Source organism: Geotrypetes seraphini, chromosome 10, assembly GCF_902459505.1.
Source record: "Geotrypetes seraphini chromosome 10, aGeoSer1.1, whole genome shotgun sequence".
NCBI classification, from domain to species: Eukaryota; Metazoa; Chordata; class Amphibia; order Gymnophiona; family Dermophiidae; genus Geotrypetes; species Geotrypetes seraphini.
The window spans coordinates 117,231,029-117,249,174 of record NC_047093.1 but is presented as its reverse complement, the minus strand read 5'-3'; the positions used below and the strand labels follow the sequence as shown (position 1 = coordinate 117,249,174).

Sequence of the window (18,146 nt, the reverse complement as noted above, 5' to 3'; positions counted from 1 at the left end):
GCAGCAACGCGATTCTCTAACTGGCGCCTGTAAAATGGGCGCCAGTTAGAGAATTGTGCTGATTAGGTGGCTTAGGGTGATTCTGTATAGGCTGTGCGATTCTCAAAAGCCGCTTAGGTGGCTTCTGAGAACAGGCGCCCTATACAGAATCCAGGCATCCCTCCTGCCATGATTATTATGGAGTGGGGGGAAGGGTTACCTGTGCCGCTGAACTGATTTCCCAGTACTGAGGTCAGACTCACCAGTCTGTAGTTTCCTGGATCTCCCCTCAAACCTTTCATGAAGATCAGCGTAACATTCGCCACTTTCCAGTCTTTCGGGATCCTTCCCAATTTGATCAACAGATTGGCTATTAGTTGGAGCAGTTCAGTTATAGCCCCTTTCAGTTCCTTGATTACCCTCAGATAGATGCCATCCGGTCCCTGGGATTTATTGTTTTTAAGCCTATCAGTCTGCCTTGATACCTCTTTTAGACTGACCGTCAACCCCGTCAGTTTCCCATCTTCGTTTCCTGCGTATAGCCTTTTGCTGTGTATATTCTCTTCGGTAAATACAGACGCAAAAAATGTGTTCAGTTTGTCAGCGATGGCTTTGTCCTCCTTTAGTACTCCCTTTATTCCTTGGTCATCCAACAGCCCCACCGCTTCCTTCGCGGGTCGTTTCCTCTTAATATATGTTGAGTATTTGCCGAGAAGTTAAAAAATATGACAAGATTAAAGGGGACAGAAGGATACTTTCAATAAGAAATGAGCTTTGGTTCCTTTGCTCTTTTGAGAGAAGATATGTCTCCAAGAAGTACTGTCCTCATTAAGTTAGTCCTTTATCATTTACCCATGTCATGCTGGGCCTCTTCGTAATATTCAGTATTTTCTGTCAGTGTTCTTTGTTAGATGGGTGAGTATTTTCTTCCTGTTTGTACAGTACTTGTCTCAGGCTAGAAGTACTGGATTTTGTCCAGCTGCTATTTGGACAACGATGACACAACGATAAGACATCTTCTCCATGACTGCGCCTCAGCTCTGAAATGCTATGCCAAAATACTTACAATACATTACATTACATTAGTGATTTCTATTCCGCCTTTACCTTGCAGTTCAAGGCAGATTACATAAGATTTCTCAGGAGGTTACAAGAATTGTACATTTACATAAGAATTGCCATAAGAATTGCATAGGAATTACATAAGAATTTATGTGAACTTGATGTGATACCTGTTGGGTAATTAGATACATTTTAGATTTGAAAGGGGTAGAGAGTGTGGTAGGTGGATATTGGGAAGGAACTGGTTGAGTTAAATAGGTTTTATGTATTTTTTGAAGAGTAGAGTTTTAGTTTCTTTTTTGAAGGTTTTATAGTCCGTGGTCGAAGACAGCAGATTGGTGATTTGTCTGTCTAGTTTTGCTGCTTTGGTAGCCATTAGATTGTCATATAGTTTTCTACGTTTGACATTTTTGATTGGTGGATGTGTGAATAGTGAGTGGGTTCTTCTGTGCCTGGTTGAGGTGGATTGAATTAGTCGGTTGTTCCAGTAGGATGGGCTTTCTCCATTAATAACTTTGAAGAGTAGGCAGTAGAATTTGAAGTGTATTCTTCCTTGTATTGGGAGCCAATGTGAGTCATGGTATGCTTCTGTGATGTGGTCATATTTTTTCAATGAGTAGATGAGTTTTAAGGCTGTATTTTGTATTGTTTGTAATTGCTTTATTATGGTCACTAGGCAGGGGAGATATAGTATATTGCAGTAGTCAATTAGTCCAAGGATAAGAGATTGTACCAAAAGTTGGAATTGTTTCCTGTTGAAGAATTTCCGGATTAGTCTTAGGTTTCTTATAGTCATGAATGATGCTTTTATTATTTTGTTTATTTGAGGTTGCATGGTACAGCCTCTGTTAATCAGTACTCCAAGAAGTTTTAGTGTGGGTTGAATGGGGTATGAGATCGAGTTTATTACTAGGTTTGTTAAGGTTGGAGTTTTGATGTTTTCTAGGAGGATGAAATTTGTTTTGTCAGGGTTTAGTTTTAGTTTGTGTTCTGTCATCCATGTTGCTACTGTTTCGAGTGTTCTGTGTATTGTGCTTGTCATGGTGGGTTCTGGGTGGTCGAAGGGGAGGAGAATGGTGATGTCATCTGTGTAGTTGTATGAGGTTATGCCCTGTTCGTCTAGGCAGGAGCTGAGGGAGGCTATGTATAAGTTGAATAGTGTGGGAGATAGCGGTGAGCCCTGGGGAACTCCACACGGGTTGGACCATGGTTCTGATTTTTCTTTGTTTGTTTTAACCCTGTAGGTTCTGGATTGTAGGAAGCCTTTAAACCATGAGAGAACCTTTCCTGAGATTCCTATGGAGTCTAGCGTTTGTAGGATGTTATGGTCTACCAGGTCGAAGGCTGCAGAGAGGTCTAGTTGTATGAGCATGATTTCTTGCCTGTACATAGATTTGTCAAGCTGTGTCCATTAGTGTTCCTAGTAGGGGGCTCAGTGTTGTAGTTGGTTCTGAAGCCAGACTGTGTGGGGTGGAGTAAGTTATAGTTTTCTAGGTATGAAGTTAAGGTTTTGGCTACTAGGCCTTCCATCGGTTTGATGTACAGTGGGATTGAGGCAATGGGTCTGTAGTTGGATGGTTGGTCCGTTGTTCCTTTGAGGTCTTTTAGTATCGGAGTTATGATAATTTCGCTGAGGTCTTGAGGGAAATGTCTATCTGTGAGAAGAGATTGTATCCATTGTAGGAGCAGGGAGCGGAATAGTGTACTTGAGGCTTTCAATAGGTATGGGGGGCAGTGGTTGAGATCGCAGGCTGCATGGCTGTATTTATTATATAGTTTGTTGAAGTCTGACCATTGAATGGGTGAGAAGTGGGACCAGATTCTGTCTGCTGCAACTGATTCTTTTTCTGTGGAGGGAAGTGAGGTCTCTTCAATGAGAGCAAGAAAATTTGATACACTTCAAAAATAACCTGAAATGTTTTTATGTAAAGGTGCATAAGTTTATAATTTCTTTTAAAAGGACAGCACTTAACGCTTTTTCATTTTTTTCCCCATCCCTTCCATATTATGTTCTCCATATATGCTACCTCTTTTGCCTCTAAAAAGCAAATTCTAGTTCTGCCCCTTCTACCCTCTTGTTCCAGTTAGTCTGTATGTTTGTATGGTTCATCGTATGTATTGCTCTCCAATTATAATTTGTATGTCTTTTTAGTGCTTTTTTTAATCAATTGTATTTTGCTTAGTAAAACAAGATAAGCAATCAAATCAAATCTTAATAAAAACTTGAAACTTGACAACCTCCATTTATGTGGTGTATATGTTTTGTGCATGTTATCCAAGGGAGAGGGGATGGGGGAAGGCGAGATAATAATTTCTTTCTAAAATGGGGGCTTTGTAGTTCACAGTTTCATGGTGTGATGTGCTCTTTTGTATTATTGAGACATGCTATGTTTGAGTTACAAAGGGCTCCTTTTATCAAGCCGCACTAGCGGGGTTAATGCACACGTCTTTTCATCACGTGTTAACCCCTACGCTGGCCTAAAAACTACCGCTTGCTCAAGGGAGGCGGTAGCGGCTAGCATGGCCGGCGGTTTAGCGCGCGGTATTATGCGCGTTAAACCACTAGCGCGGCTTGATAAAAGGAGCCCAAAGTTTCTAATAAAAAATAGAATAATTACAAAAAAAATATTTAGAGTAATTAAACTGAGTTTTTATATAATTTTTTCTACTTCCTTTCCAGAACCATGCACAGCAAGTGATTATGAAATGGAGGCAAATAATATAGTACTGAAATGGAAAGATGACAATAAGCTCTATGTACTACATGGAGAACAGGTTGAATTTGCATGCAAATATAATCATGTTATCTTGGCACCTTCACAGAAATTGAGAGTAACATGCATTAGAGGACATTTGGAATATCCAAAATGTATTAAGTCAGGTAAGTCAACTACACTCACGTAACAAATTCGCTGTCCTACTACAATTCGATCTTTCCGCTGCTTTTGATGTCGTCCATCACGACATACTACTTTACCAACTTTCCGAGATTGGAATCGACTCCACCGTCCTAATGTGGTTCTCAAACTTCTTACGCTCCCGTTCCTACACCGTCAACACAAATGGCACCATGTCCACTCCTTGGACTCCATCTTGCGGTGTCCCTCAAGGATCACCTCTTTCCCCTATTCTCTTTAACATCTACATGTCCTCCCTGAAACTCTTTTCAACTATCCCCCCTGGAAACAATCTACACTTATGCAGATGACATCCTTGTCCTCCTTGAGACTGACCAGAACCTCACCAACCTCCACGAAAACATTACAGCTTGCATAATGAGACTCCGTGCCTGGTCCCTCTCGGTACAGATGAAACTAAACGAATCTAAAACAAAACTACTCTGGCTCGGCCCAAAATTCGAACACCTGCCCACACTTTTCACACTACCCACAGGCGATACACTACAGCTCGAGTTCTCATGCAAGGTCCTTGGTATCACTATCGATTCCTCTCTCTCCCTGAATGACCACCTCAACTCCTTGGCAAAATCATGCTTTTTCAGCCTTCACATGCTGAGGAAAGCTAGATCCTACTTCAGCCAACAACACTTTGCCATCCTTGTCCAATCCATCATCCTCTCCAAACTAGATTACTGCAATGCCATCTACTTAAATCTATCAAAAAAAAGTATTCTAAGACTCCAGCTAATCCAGAATACTGCAGCCAAACTGATCTTCTCAAAACGCAAGTCTGACCATGCCTCCCCACTCCTTGCCAAACTTCATTGGCTCCCAATAATCTCCAGAATCCATTTCAAATGTTCCTGCCTGGCTTTCAAAATCATTCACGGAATCCTGCCTCCTCTTATCCCACTGTCTTTCAACTCCTCCAGTCCCGACTCCTCCAGAACTGCCCAAAGGCTTAAACTAGCCTTCTCCTCTCCACGCGGCATCTACTCTTCAGGCAAACTGGGAAAATCCCTTCTCTTCAAAATCACAGGTCTTTGGAACGACCTCACCATCCCGCTACGGAACCTGAGCTCCCTTCAGTTATTCCGCAAACAACTGAAAACCTGGCTTTTCAGCAAATTGTAGCTCGATCCTTCCCCCCTTTCTCTCCCCCCTTCTACACATAAGTTCATGTAATCCTTTTTCTTCTTCTCTACCCACTATTTTAAGTTCTTGTAAACCGTGTCGAGCTCCATTCTCATGGAGATGATGCGGTATATAAACTTAAGGTTTAGATTAGATTAGATTAGTGTAGGGAACTCTGTTCAAGGGTGTTACCTGGTGCCACACAAACACTAAGATGATAGATTCCATGTGGTGGAAGAATTACCTTCAAAGCCCTCACTCTTACAGATCTAATGGTATCTGTTTACTGTGTGTTGACTTTTTCTGAAGAGGTGTTCCCAGATAACTAACTACAAATTTAATAGTAATACAATGGGCTCACACTTCAGGAAAGGTCATTAATTGTCATCCATAATATTAAAAGAAACACTTGAGATAGTTATAGTTGCTTCAACAGATGTACAGTCAGTAACTGCTTTGTTCTCTTCCTTTCCTGGAAATAAGATGAGTCTCCGTTTTACTCATGTTGTTCTTTCCTTTCTAGGCAGTACGAGTAGGTTGCTGGGGTCTTAATTGTGTTAACTGGAACGAGATCCCTTTCACTTATGGGTGGCAGAAGTGTCTTCTGGGGACTGAGGGCAACTGAGGCTTTAACACTCCTTCCTTTCCTAAGTTTAGATATGAGGGGACATCCAGGCACACCTCCCAGTTTCTTTTGTCTTCCCTCCTAGAGAATCCAGATACTTCACTGGCTTGTGTCTGTTCAGTATTCAGGTTAGCTTGGTTGAAAAAAACCCTCTTCAGAGTAGCTGTCTCATCACTCTACAAGGGTGATTGCTGAACTGGGTGTGAGAACTAAGTCAGAGGTTCCAGGTCACCTTACAGAAGTAGACTACTGTTTTACTTCTGTAACATAAATTATCTCTATCCTAGGCCTTGCTACCTGAGTATAGTAGAAAGAGCAGACTGGCTTGAGTTTAAAATCTGGCTGACGAGGTTCTAGAAAAAGATAGTTTTCCTCCAAAACCATGAGTATTTATATTCACAACAGCTACACTCTCAGTCTCCTGGATGGGGTTGGGCATCATAGCTGCTTTCTGGAAAAGTGTTAAAGGTAAACATGCTGATTCCAGGGTATAGACTTCCTTTACTGCATTCAACATATCCAGAATTTGGGTTAACACCAAGTTTTAATGACACCTGAATCACATCTAATTTAAAGAAAATAATCTCTTAGTTGACTAGGGGGCTCATTTTCAAAGCACTTAGACACACAAATTACTATAGGTTTCAGTAGTACTTTGTGTGTTCAATCTGCTGAGAATATTTTAGAGGTAATTTTATAAAGGTTTCTTCTGTTTGTAGAGCTTGCACAGAGTATGTGCATAAGCTGCAGGTACATGGTCCCAGGGGTATAGCTTTGGTGAAACAGGCATGTAAAATAATCTCCATATACACTTAGTCCTAGATTCTAAAAATGGTGCTGTTAGAAAGGTATCTTGGATACAAACGGGAGAAACTGCCTTCACAGTAGTGAGCAGCAAATCCAACAACAAAGGTGACCAATTGGTGTTCAGTCTCTTTAATTGTAATGGACTCAACACGATCATGTTTCTGCCTCAGGAGTCTTGTGATAAATCAGTTCAAGCAATTTCCCAAAACTTCAATGCATACTACAGTGAACTGCAGCTCTAATGGACGGCGTCTGCTATTATCCGCGATTAATTGAAACTCATAAGATTAAATAAGCTCATATATGATGATGATATCCAAGACTTTTTGCTAGGTTTTGAGCAGGTGGCCGTAGTCTCTCGCTGGCCTATGGACCCACCAGTGGGCTGTACGTCTCATCACTTGTTTGGGTGGGGATGAGGAAGCAGACTACCAAGTCCTTAAATAGACTCTCACCTGATCAATACCGGGTACTGTTTAGGGCAATACAAATAAATCCGGGAGAGTGCCCTAAAGCATTAATACAGAGGTTCAGAAGGTTATGTGAGAGGTGTTTGGAGCCTGTGACCAGGCAGACACGATGCCTGCCAGGGTCCCTGTTAGTTCAGGAAAAAAAGTAAAAATGAAAACCCGAGGTGGAATCAGGAAGGTGCATGTAAATCCTGAGACTGATAGTTTATCCGGTGACCACCAGAGGGAGCCTGATTTATCTGACGAAGAATTGGGTGATTCATCCCCAAGCCACCACCGGGGGAGCCCAAGAGGTCCCAGCTACTCTGCTGACTCAACTAGAGTAGGGCGTTGCCCCAAAGTATTTAAACCTGCAGTTGAGAACAGACAGGGAGGTCAGCTAGGGAGAAGGTTTAAACCTTTTCTCCCTAGGGAGTCCCCGGGGCCAAGCAGGAGCAACCAGCCTATTCCCATGGAGCTGTTAGAGGCTGGACAAGCTGAGGAGTTGCTATTTCCAGAAAAACAGCCCATGGAGTGTGAGGAAAGTCTGTCAGAGTACGCTCCGGATTTTGCTGAAGCCATGCAGGTAGACTGGGTCTCTACCAGCAAATAGTGAGTGGTGATTTTTGCTCTGGATTGTTTGGGACTATTTTTGTTTTGATAAGCTGGGAGTGTGTATTGTTTGGGAGAGGTTTTGCTATCATCCTGGGCGGGAATTTTGAAAGCCTGTATTGAGGCCATTCGTTTGCAAAACCTGACACTCTCCTTACCTGGCAGTGCTCTGAACTGGCCAGAGGCTTTATTAGAACTTTGGGCACTAGAGCTATGGAACAAGTGCCATGAACTGTATTTGTGCTTTTTGAAACTGCCTGCTTGGGAGCAGTCAGTACTAGCTCTGTGGAGAACTGAATCCTCAGGCACAGCTGAGACTAAGTTAATGCTGAGAGCTAGCCTTGAACTTTATTTTGTGCTGTTTTAGTTGCTTGCTTCTTTTGGTATTTTTGGTTTTGAGGCTGTTTGAAGTTCTGACAATTTTTCTGCTACATTAATGATCTACTTACCTTTGTGAAGGAAGGAATAAAATGGAATGATTCTCCTATGAACTACAATTGTTGTAGCTGTGATTTATGGTTCCTGTTTAAAGTCCAGTCCTGCAGGGTGACTCCATTTTGGGTCACACGTCAGTGTGCTATTTTGGAAGTAACCACTGAGAGCGCTGTAGAGCCCTGGACTGAGCTACAGTGGTGGCTACAAGCCTCAGGAAAAGGGAGTACAAGGTTATCATAGAGGAGATTGGAAGCCATCTCTCCGGATGCCAAGTTATGGTTATTACAAAGGGGACCCCCCAGCCACTGGAATGGGTAGGCCAAGACCTGGAGGCATACTTTCTCGCTGAACAGGAGGCGGGGAAGTCCCAGAAATCTAGGGGGAATATCAGGAATCTGATCAAGGAAGCTGGGAGTCGGGAGATATTGACCATCACCAAGGAGGGGTCATCCCTAGAGCCCACCATTATGGTTAGGGTGGAAGGTGTTAAAGTACCCACATTAGTGGATTCGGGTGCTGCTCAGTCCTTGATTGCCCTGTCCACTTGGGCTGATATTGTAAAGAAGGTGGGACTCCCCAATGTGTGCGGCTGTCAGGAAATGTAAAACTACGCTGTGTGCATGGTGCCGCTACCCCATACCCCTTGAGGGATATTAGCCTCCAACGGGGACACCAGGCAGGGTACCCCTAATTCTAGGGCGAGATTGGAAGGGTTTGGGGGAATACATGGGGCGAGGAAAGGTCTTAGGTAATCAGAAGATCCCAAGAACTAGCAGTGACTGGCCTTTCTGACCCTAGATCCCTGGTGAGGTATTAGGAAAATTCCCTGACTTTGCTCAAGAACAAAAAGGAGATGAAGTCTTAAAACATGCTTGGGAACAGGCCCAGGATTGCATGGATCACTATCCCAGGTTTCTGGTGGAGGGGAGACCGGAGACTGGAGATACCAAGAGGGGCAAGACATGGAAACAGTGATGTAATTTTTTTACCACAGAAGCAAGACTTTTCACTGCTTCCACCGGACGGTGAAAGGTCTTGTCCCCATTCCCATGGGGCGGTGAAAAGTCTTGTCCCCATTCCTGTGGTAAACCAATTGCAAATGTCCCCATTACTGTGGATTTACTGCGGTGACCACGGTCTCCGTGTCATTCTCTAGTGGTAGGTACAAAGGGGAACTGACAATGGATCTGGGGATGGTAAGCAGAGGGAAAGAGAGAGAGACCTGGACCCAAAGGGATGGGGCTGGATTGTGAAAGAAATCTTGGATGCACACTCAGAAGGAAGTCCAATTAGAAACTAATTAAATCACAAAGGTAGGGAAAATTATTTTATTTTCAATTTAGTGATTAAAATGAGTCAGTTTTGAGAATTTATATCTGCTCTGTGTATTGTGTGTATATGAAAAATTAAAAGAAAAAATTGCATTAAAGTTAGTAAAGGGGGCAGGATCTGGGGCAGAGCTTGGGTGGGTGTAGGGCAGAGCTTGGGAGATATGTGGTTGGGGGTACTTAGCTTGAAATAGTTGAGAAACACTACTGTAGGCAATCAGCCTGTGCCAGTGCCTCTCCTTCTCTCCCGCCCTCTTCCCTTCTGGCACCCCAATTGGTGTCTCAAAGCCCTTCTGGAAGGCCTCTGCGCATGCGCGGATGTCGATGTGATGATGTCATGCATGCACGTGATGTCATCACGACAAGATCTGCACAATTCTGGGTGCCCCGAGCTGTGGCCAGTACCTGCAGCCCTCGCTACATTTTATTTTCTAACTTTGTTTCGGTCCCGGATCATTTTTGAGTTGTGCAGGCCTGATCTATAGTCATAATAGTAGAAAGAGGAAAAGTGGGAACATTAGAGAAGAGTGGAACTACAGGCAGTCTCTGAGTTACAGACGCCCGACTTCATTTGATTTCACTGATCAGTATTTCCAGTGGTATACATATCAGGAATGATGCATGGCCACATTAAGAACAGTGTGTGGTTGTGCATGTTATACCTTAAAGAAATGACAACTTTGCATGAGGTAAAACTCGTTATAGTTTATAAATCTTTCTTTAATTGCTTCTGATAATTTCAGCTATACACAGCTGAAAGTAGTGCAACATGCAGAACGTGAAGTTTAGATAGTTTTTCACTTTCTGCATGTTGCACTGCTTTCAGATGTGTATAGCTAAAATTATCAGAAGCAATTAAAGAAAGATTTATAAACTATAACGAGTTTTACCTCATGCAAAATTGTGATTTAGATTCTAATCTAAAGAATCAACTGCAAGAGACAAGATTTTGGTGTAGTCCTCTAGGCTTTTTTGTAGAGGGGAGAATCAATATCCGACTTGTGCCTAGAAAACTTGTGCCTTAAGGGCCTGATTCTCCAAAGTGCGTCCCGATTTTAGGCAGCTGTAGGCGTCCTGCAGCTGTCTAATCAGCCAATCGGGATGCATGTTTTTTAAAAAAATGCTCCCCAGGCAGGCCGCCTATATTGAAGGCCTTAGAGGGCCTTAGGCAAACCTAGGCGGCCCTACGCGTCTTCCTAGTAGAGGAAGAAACGCTTAAAATGTAGGCCAGCAAAATGCTGGTCTACATTGTAAGTAGACGCGGCCTCTATACTTATTGCGGCAAGGGATCTCTCTGCCGCTATAAGTATAGCGGGCCGCGGCCGCCTGTCCGATCGCTGGCAGGAGGGTGCCCAAACCCTCCTGCCAGAAGATGCCCCCCCCCCGACACTACCAACCGCCCCCCCTGACATTACCGATCTCCCTCCCACCCCGACACTACCAATCGCTGGCAGGAGGGTGCCCAAACCCTCCTGCCAGAAGATACCCCCCCCGACAATATCGATCGCTGGCAGGAGGGTGCCCAATCCCTCCTGCCTGAAGACGCACCCTCCCCCCCCCCCGACAATATCGATCGCTGGCAGGAGGGTGCCCAATCCCTCCTGCCCAAAGATGCACCCTCCCCCCCGGCGCTAACAGCCCCCAAACCTCCACCCCACCAAACTAACCTTTTCTTAAGGCCAGACGGGTCTTGCCCATCCAGCCGGCAGGCCCACAGCCGGCAGGCCCGCCTCGTCGAAATGAGGCGGGCCCGCTCCTTCCCGGCACATCCCGCCGAAGCCTAAGGCCTGATTGGCCCAGGCTTTAGAAGCCTGGACCAATCAGGCCTTAGGCATAGCGGGTCTGCCCATCCCCACTAAGTCTAAGGCCTGATTGGCCCAGGCTTCTAGATGATTCGGGAACTGGTATACCCGGAGGATACCATGCAGGAAGATAGAGGGGAAGACTCATCGGATCACAGGCAAGACAAATTGAAAGGGACACAAGAGGGAAGGAAATCAAAGAAAGGAACAGGCCGCAAACTCAAGTGTATGTACATGAACGCAAGGAGCCTAAGGAATAAAATGGGTGAATTAGAAGCTATGGCACAAAAAGATAACATGGACATCATCAGCATCACAGAAACATGATGGACTGAGACACTGTGCTACCAGGATACAAACTATACCGCAGAGTGGCTCAAAAAGGTGGGGGCATTGCCATATACGTCAAAGAGGAAATTGAATCTACTGGAGAGAACATGCCACAACAGACGGATAAGTTAGAGTCTCTATGGGTCAAAATTCCGGGAACAAATGGGCTGGAAATGAAGATCAGCATCTACTACCGACCCCCAGGGCAGTCCAAAGAAATTGATGGAGAAATGACAGATGAGATTAAACGCAACTGCAAGGGAGTCAATGCAGTTATCATGGGTGACTTCAACAATCCAGGGATAGACTGGAACCTAGGCACCTCCAGCTGCACTAGGGAGATCAAGTTCCTGGATGCTGTAGGCGATTGCTTCCTGAAACAACTTGTCAAGGAAAATACAAGAGGAAATGCAATTCTGAGGAAAAAGAACAAGGAACCAGCATGGCTCACTGTAGAGGTGAAGGAAGCAATCAGAGAAAAGAAAACTTTGTTTAAGGAATGGAAAAGGTCAAGAACGGACGAAATCTGGAATAAGCACAAACAACATAAACATAGGTACCATAAGGCGGTAAAAGGGGCCAAAAGAGATTACGAGGAAAAAATAGCCAAGGAGATGAAAAACTTCAAGCCGTTCTTTCGATATATTAAGGGGAAACGACCCGCGAAGGAAGTGGTGGGACTGTTGAATGACCATGGAATAAAGGAGTGATAAAGGAGGACAAAGCAATCGCCGACAAACTGAACACATTTTTTGCATCTGTATTTACCGAAGAGGATATACACAGCATACCGGAACCCATCAGGATATGTGCTGGAAACGAAGACAGGAAACTAACAGAGTTGATGGTCAGTCTAGAAGAGGTATGCAGGCAGATTGATAAGCTTAAGAGCGATAAATTACCGGAACCAGATGGCATCCATCCAAGGGTCATCAAGGAACTAAAAGGGACTATAGCTCAACTGCTTCAACTAATAGCCAATCTGTTGATCAAATCAGGAAAGATTCCAGAAGACTGGAAGGTGGCAAATGTTACATCGATCTTCAAAAAAGGTTCGAGCGGAGATCCGGGAAACTACAGACCGGTGAGTCTGACCTCAATACCGGGAAAGATGGTAGAGGCACTGATAAAGGACCACATCATTGATCAACTTGACAAACAAGGTCTGATGAGGACCAGCCAGCACGGTTTCAGCAAAGGCAGATCTTGTTTGATGAACTTGCTGCACTTCTTTGAAGGAGTAAATAGGCAGATAGACAAGGGCGACCGAGTCGACATTGTATATATGGATTTTTAGAAGACATTCGACAAGGTTCTGCATTAACGACTACTTCGGAAAATTGCGAGCCATGGAATCGAGGGTGAAATACTCACGTGGATAAAAACTGTCTGGAGCATATGAAAAAGAGAGTGGGGGTAAATGGACAATACTCGGACTGGAAGAGCGTCACCAATGGGGTGCCGCAGAGATCGGTGCTTGGAACCATGCTCTTCAACATCTTTATAAATGATTTGGACATTGGTACGATGAGTGAGGTGATTAAATTTCCGGACGATACAAAGTTATTCAAAGTAGTGAAGAGACAGGGGGATTGCGAAGATCTGCAACGTGATGTAATCAAGCTCAAGAAATGGGAATTGACATGGCAAATGAGGTTCAACGTAAATAAGTGATGCCTGTCGGTAACAAAAATCTCATGCACAAATACAGGATGTCCAGGGCGGTACTTGGAGAGACCTCCCAGGAAAGAGACTTGGGAATTCTGATCGACAAATTGATGAAGCCGTCCACGCAATGTGTGTTGGCGGTAAAAAGGGCGAACAGAATGCTAGGAATGATTAAGAAGGGGATCACGAACAGATCGGAGAAGGTTATCATGCCACTGTACCGGACCATGGTGTGCCCTAACCTGGAGTACTGCATCCAGCACTGGTCACCATACATGAAGAAGGACACGGTACTACTCGAAAGGGTCCAGAGAAGTGCGACTAAAATGTTTAAGGGGCTGGAGGAGTTGCCGTACAGTGAGAGATTGGAGAATCTGGGCCTCTTCTTCCTTGAAAAGAGGAGACTGAGAGGGGGCATGATTGAAACATTCAAAATACTGAAGGGAATAGACTTAGCAGATAAAGACAGATTGTTCACACTCTCTAAGATAGGGAGAATGAGAGGGCACTCTCTAAAGTTGAAAGGGGATAGATTCCGTACAAATGTAAGGAAGTTCTTTTTCATCCAGAGAGTGATAGAAAATTGGAACGCTCTTCCGGAGTCTGTTATAGGGGAAAACACCCTCCAGGGATTCAAGACAAAGTTGGACAATTTCCTACTAAATTGGAATGTACGCAGGTGAGGCTGGACTCATTTAGAGCAGTGGTCTTTGACCTGTGGGCCGCCGCATGAGCAGACTGCTGGGCATGATGGACCATTGGTCTGACCCAACAGCGGCAATTCTTATGTTCTTATGGTGGTTGCACTGGACACAACTGCCATCTTACATCATGCAGTCACCACCAGGAGAGGTGCTGAATTTCACGAGGTTATGTACAGATGCACAAGTTGCACTGCCTCCAATGGTTACCTTACGTTCTGGAATATTCTGTACACGATTGTCCTCTCCACTCCACCTCACAATTGCGTACAGAGGCAGGAAAGCACTTGCATAAGGTTACAGCAGTGAGGCGGGCAATGTTCTAGAACAATGGTAACATACTGAGGGCCTCAAAATAGTATCTGGCGGGCCACAGTTTGAGACCACTACCTTAGAGGGAACACGGGTGGCCCTTTTGCCAGCTTGGTGGCAAAGGTAAGCTGCAAGAATCTTAAAATCTACATGTTCTGAGTTATATACAAATCCAACTTAAGAACAGCTTTAAAAACATAACCCGTTCTTAAACTGGGGACTGCCTGTACAATAGGGCAGTTACAGAAAGATAGCTAGATAGTCTGTGCAGGTTTGCAGGCTAACATCCTGAGGAGTCTAATAAGGAATTGCAGAGAGAGGCAGGTTAAATTAAAGGTATCATTGAATAAGAATGTTTTGTGGAATGACTTAAATCTATCTAGTGAAGGTTCTAATCATGGGTGCATGGGGACAGCGTTCCATAAAGTAAGGCCGGTCACAGAGAAAATACTGCTATGGGTTGAGTCATGTTTATGATCTGTCTGGGGGAAGGGACAATGAGCAGGTTTTGCTGGAGAGAGCAGAGAGTACGAGACAGCAAATAAGGAGTTGGTTGAGATAGGGAGAGCATTTAGACTGACATGTTTTGTAGACTAATAACAGTATTTGTCAATCTATGTGTTATGGGCTGATTTCAGTAGGGATGTCACATGGTTGAATTTTTTCTTTCCTTTGATGTTTGATAGATGTATTCTGGATCAGCTGTAGACAGTGGAAATCTTTGGATCAGATACATAGATAAAGTGAATTTCAATAACTGATGTGGTTGATCATAAGAGAGACATTAATTGCAGATGGGTCATATCCCATGGCAGGGACACACTAAAGTATATAGTATGGGCCTTACAGTGATGTTGGCAGTGGGCAGGGTGTTTAGCTCAGTGCCTGTAGGGTGTTTAGCTCACAATTACAGGCACTTCCAGTAGTGTTCTGTATTTCTCATTGAATATAGCATGTGCAGTTGTGCTGCAATAATTTCAGAGCAGAGCTGAGGCTTTTTGCATCAGCCTCTCTGCAGTTCTCTAGTCCTCATCTTTGTGTAAGTGAACCTTTCCAACTGCTTCCAGTGTAACTAGCAACAGAGATTTGAGAAAAGCAACAGAGATTTTGAAGAGTGGAAGTGTAGCCTAATAGTTAGTGCAGCAGTCTGAGCCCCTGGGAAACTGGACTGTTCCGAGTACAGCTCCTTGTGACCCAAAGCAAGTCACCTATCCCTCCATTGCCCCAGGTACAAGACTTAGATTTTGAGCACACTAGGAACAGAAAAAATACCCGCATGTAATATATGTTAAACCCACAGAAAGGTGATGTATCAAATCTATGTCCCTTAAAATATAGTTCAGTCATAGGGAGGGAGAAAATAAACTGTGAAAAGTTTCAGTGCTGTTCAGCTAAAGTTTCTGCAGGTGGAAGAAAAAACAAATCTATCTCACCCACACAAAAAAGTACATAGGGAATGGGTTGGTGACAGAGAGAAAAATTGGAGAGGTGGCAGAGCTGAAATCAATCATGTACAAAGGAGAGAAGGGGCACAGGATAGATAGTTATGAAAGGAACATAGAAAAAAGGAAGATGTTGTATGAAAGAGAAAGAAGGCAGACATTGGATGGAAGAGGGCAGTGACTGGAAGAGGCGAGACACAAGGTGAACAGTAGATGAAAGGGGTAGAGAGAAGGGCAGACACTGAATGGAAGTGTGGGGGAGAGGAGGGACAGCCACTGAATGGAAGTGTGAGGGAGAGGGGAAGCAGACGCTGGAAGGAAGTGGGGAGGAGAAAGAAAAAAGGGCACATGCTGGATTGAGGGACGAGGATAGAGTTAGATACTGGAAGGGAAAGAGGTGACAAGCTTTAGGTAGACAGTAAAAAAGGACATTGATGAGAGGGTAGTAAGAATGTAATCTAGACAGAAGCAGAAAATAAACTGAAAAGGAAAATGAGGGGGGAAAGGGAGAGGGAAGGAGAGGAGAGGAGAGAGATGCCAGACCAATGGGGATGAAAGGAGAGATAGAAGGGGGAGGCATACAGTTTCTGGAAGGGGCATAGAAGGAGAGAAGATACCATATAGGGGAAGAGAGACGGCAGACAGTGGATAGAAGGAAGAGTGTAACAAGAAGATGAGGAAAGCAGAAACCACAGAAGACAAAAGTAGAAAAAAATTTTCTATTTATTTATTGCTTTAGGAGACATGTAAATAATATTCAATAGCCAATATTTCCCACTAATATTCAATTGTGAACAAGGTAGTAATAATACTATTAAGAGAGGTAGCCTCAGTCATGGAGCCTACGCGTAGCCATTCAATGACTGGGGAATTCAGCGTAGTTGCACTTGCTCCTTTACTCTCCAATCATTGGCCACACTCTCATTATCATTAATCAAACTTACTAAAATTCAAATCCTTATTATTATTTCTTATTTTATTTTTAATATATAAACCCTTAAAATAATCTTCATACACTCCCTATCACTTCCTATCATTCATCCTTGTTCACATGTTTGAGACTACACTATTTTATTTTTTATCTTCAAATCTTTATAGAATACTTCGTTTCAGTTATATATTCATTAGATAGTGGCTTATACCAGCCTATATATCATTAGACAGCACTTATATAATAGCTAATTCAAGCCGACTTATCTTTAAAGCAGCATTCAACTTAAATCAGCACTTGTATTTCACAAATATAGCCAACGTGGCCAGCGTTTCGTGGGCGAAACTTCACGCTCACTGCATCAGGGCCAAATTATTTTGGAAACAAGACGCTGAAACATAAACAAAAATATAAATCAAAAAATGTATTTACTTACAGTTTCCTCACCTATAGCTCTCTTACTTACTGCTCAAAGTGCATTTAGTTAGTGGTCTCGAGATACAACCAAAATGGCGACAGCCTCGTTTTAAAACAATTGGCAGTGTTCTGACGTCAAACAGAGAGTCGAATTACATTAAAGTGGACAGACTCATACAGGAGACAAATCATGCAAACCTCTATTCTAGCCTTACAGTCAATAAAAATGCTGCCATTCGAATTGTCTATTCAGACCATTCGGATGTAATGTATCTAATCGACTGATCCATCTTTGTTCATGTTGTGCCAACAGACGTCTAAAGTCCCCCCCTCTATCATCTGGTTTAACCACTTCTATGATAACCACTCTTAGTGTTACAAAATCGTGTCTGCTTGTGATACAGTGTTTAGCCAAAGGGGCTCCCATGTTAAGGTTTTTAATATTACTTTTGTGTTCTGTCAGCCTAATATTTAACTGTCTCGATGTTTGGCCTACATATAAGAGGTCACAAGGACATCTCAAAATGTATACCACCCCACGCGTTTTACAATTGGAGGAGTGATTTAAATTATAGACTCTTCCATCTCTAGGGTTCACAAAAGTAGTCATACAATCCATAAGAGCACACATTTGGCATTTGCCACAAGTTAGGTGGCCTAACATTTCACCATCTATGTTACCAACACTTTTCTTAGAGCGGGACGGGCATAATACTTCCTTAAGGTTTCTATTACGCCTATATGCTATCCTAAGGGAGTGATCTTGAAACGTCCCTGCTACTTGTAACATCTCCCAATGTTTCCTTAGGGATTGAGCTAATTTATGACTGTGGGCCGAATACGTTAGCACACAAGTCATGACTTTATCACAAGTGTTCACATCATTTTTAGCCCTAGGTGTTAATAATAGTTCTCGATGGTTATATAGGGCACGCTTATAGGCAGTGTTAATAGTTCTTTCCGGGTACCCTCGTTGTTGAAATTTATATTTCAAAGGTATAGCTTGTTTCTTAAAGTCATCCACAGAAGAGCAGATTCTGCGGATTCTCAAGAACTGAGAAAATGGAAGACTTTTTCTTAACGGACTAGGGTGGGCACTAGAAAAATGCAGTACTGCATTGCTGTCAGTCGGTTTGGTATACACTTGTGTAGAAAAATCACCATCTACAATTTTGACTAGTACATCCAAAAAAGATATTTCTGTGGTACTTA

The 18,146-nt window shown here is 43.4% G+C and overlaps 1 protein-coding gene across 2 annotated transcripts in view; it reads left to right on the top strand.

Annotated features, from left to right (window-relative positions):
* Window positions 1-18,146, top strand: part of CFH (complement factor H) — a 587,670-nt gene that overhangs the window by 438,289 nt on the left and 131,235 nt on the right. For both annotated transcript variants that reach the window (XM_033962168.1, XM_033962167.1), the window contains exon 20: window positions 3,722-3,922. In XM_033962168.1, coding sequence (XP_033818059.1) covers window positions 3,722-3,922 — 201 coding nt within the window. The remainder of the gene's footprint in view (window positions 1-3,721; window positions 3,923-18,146) is intronic.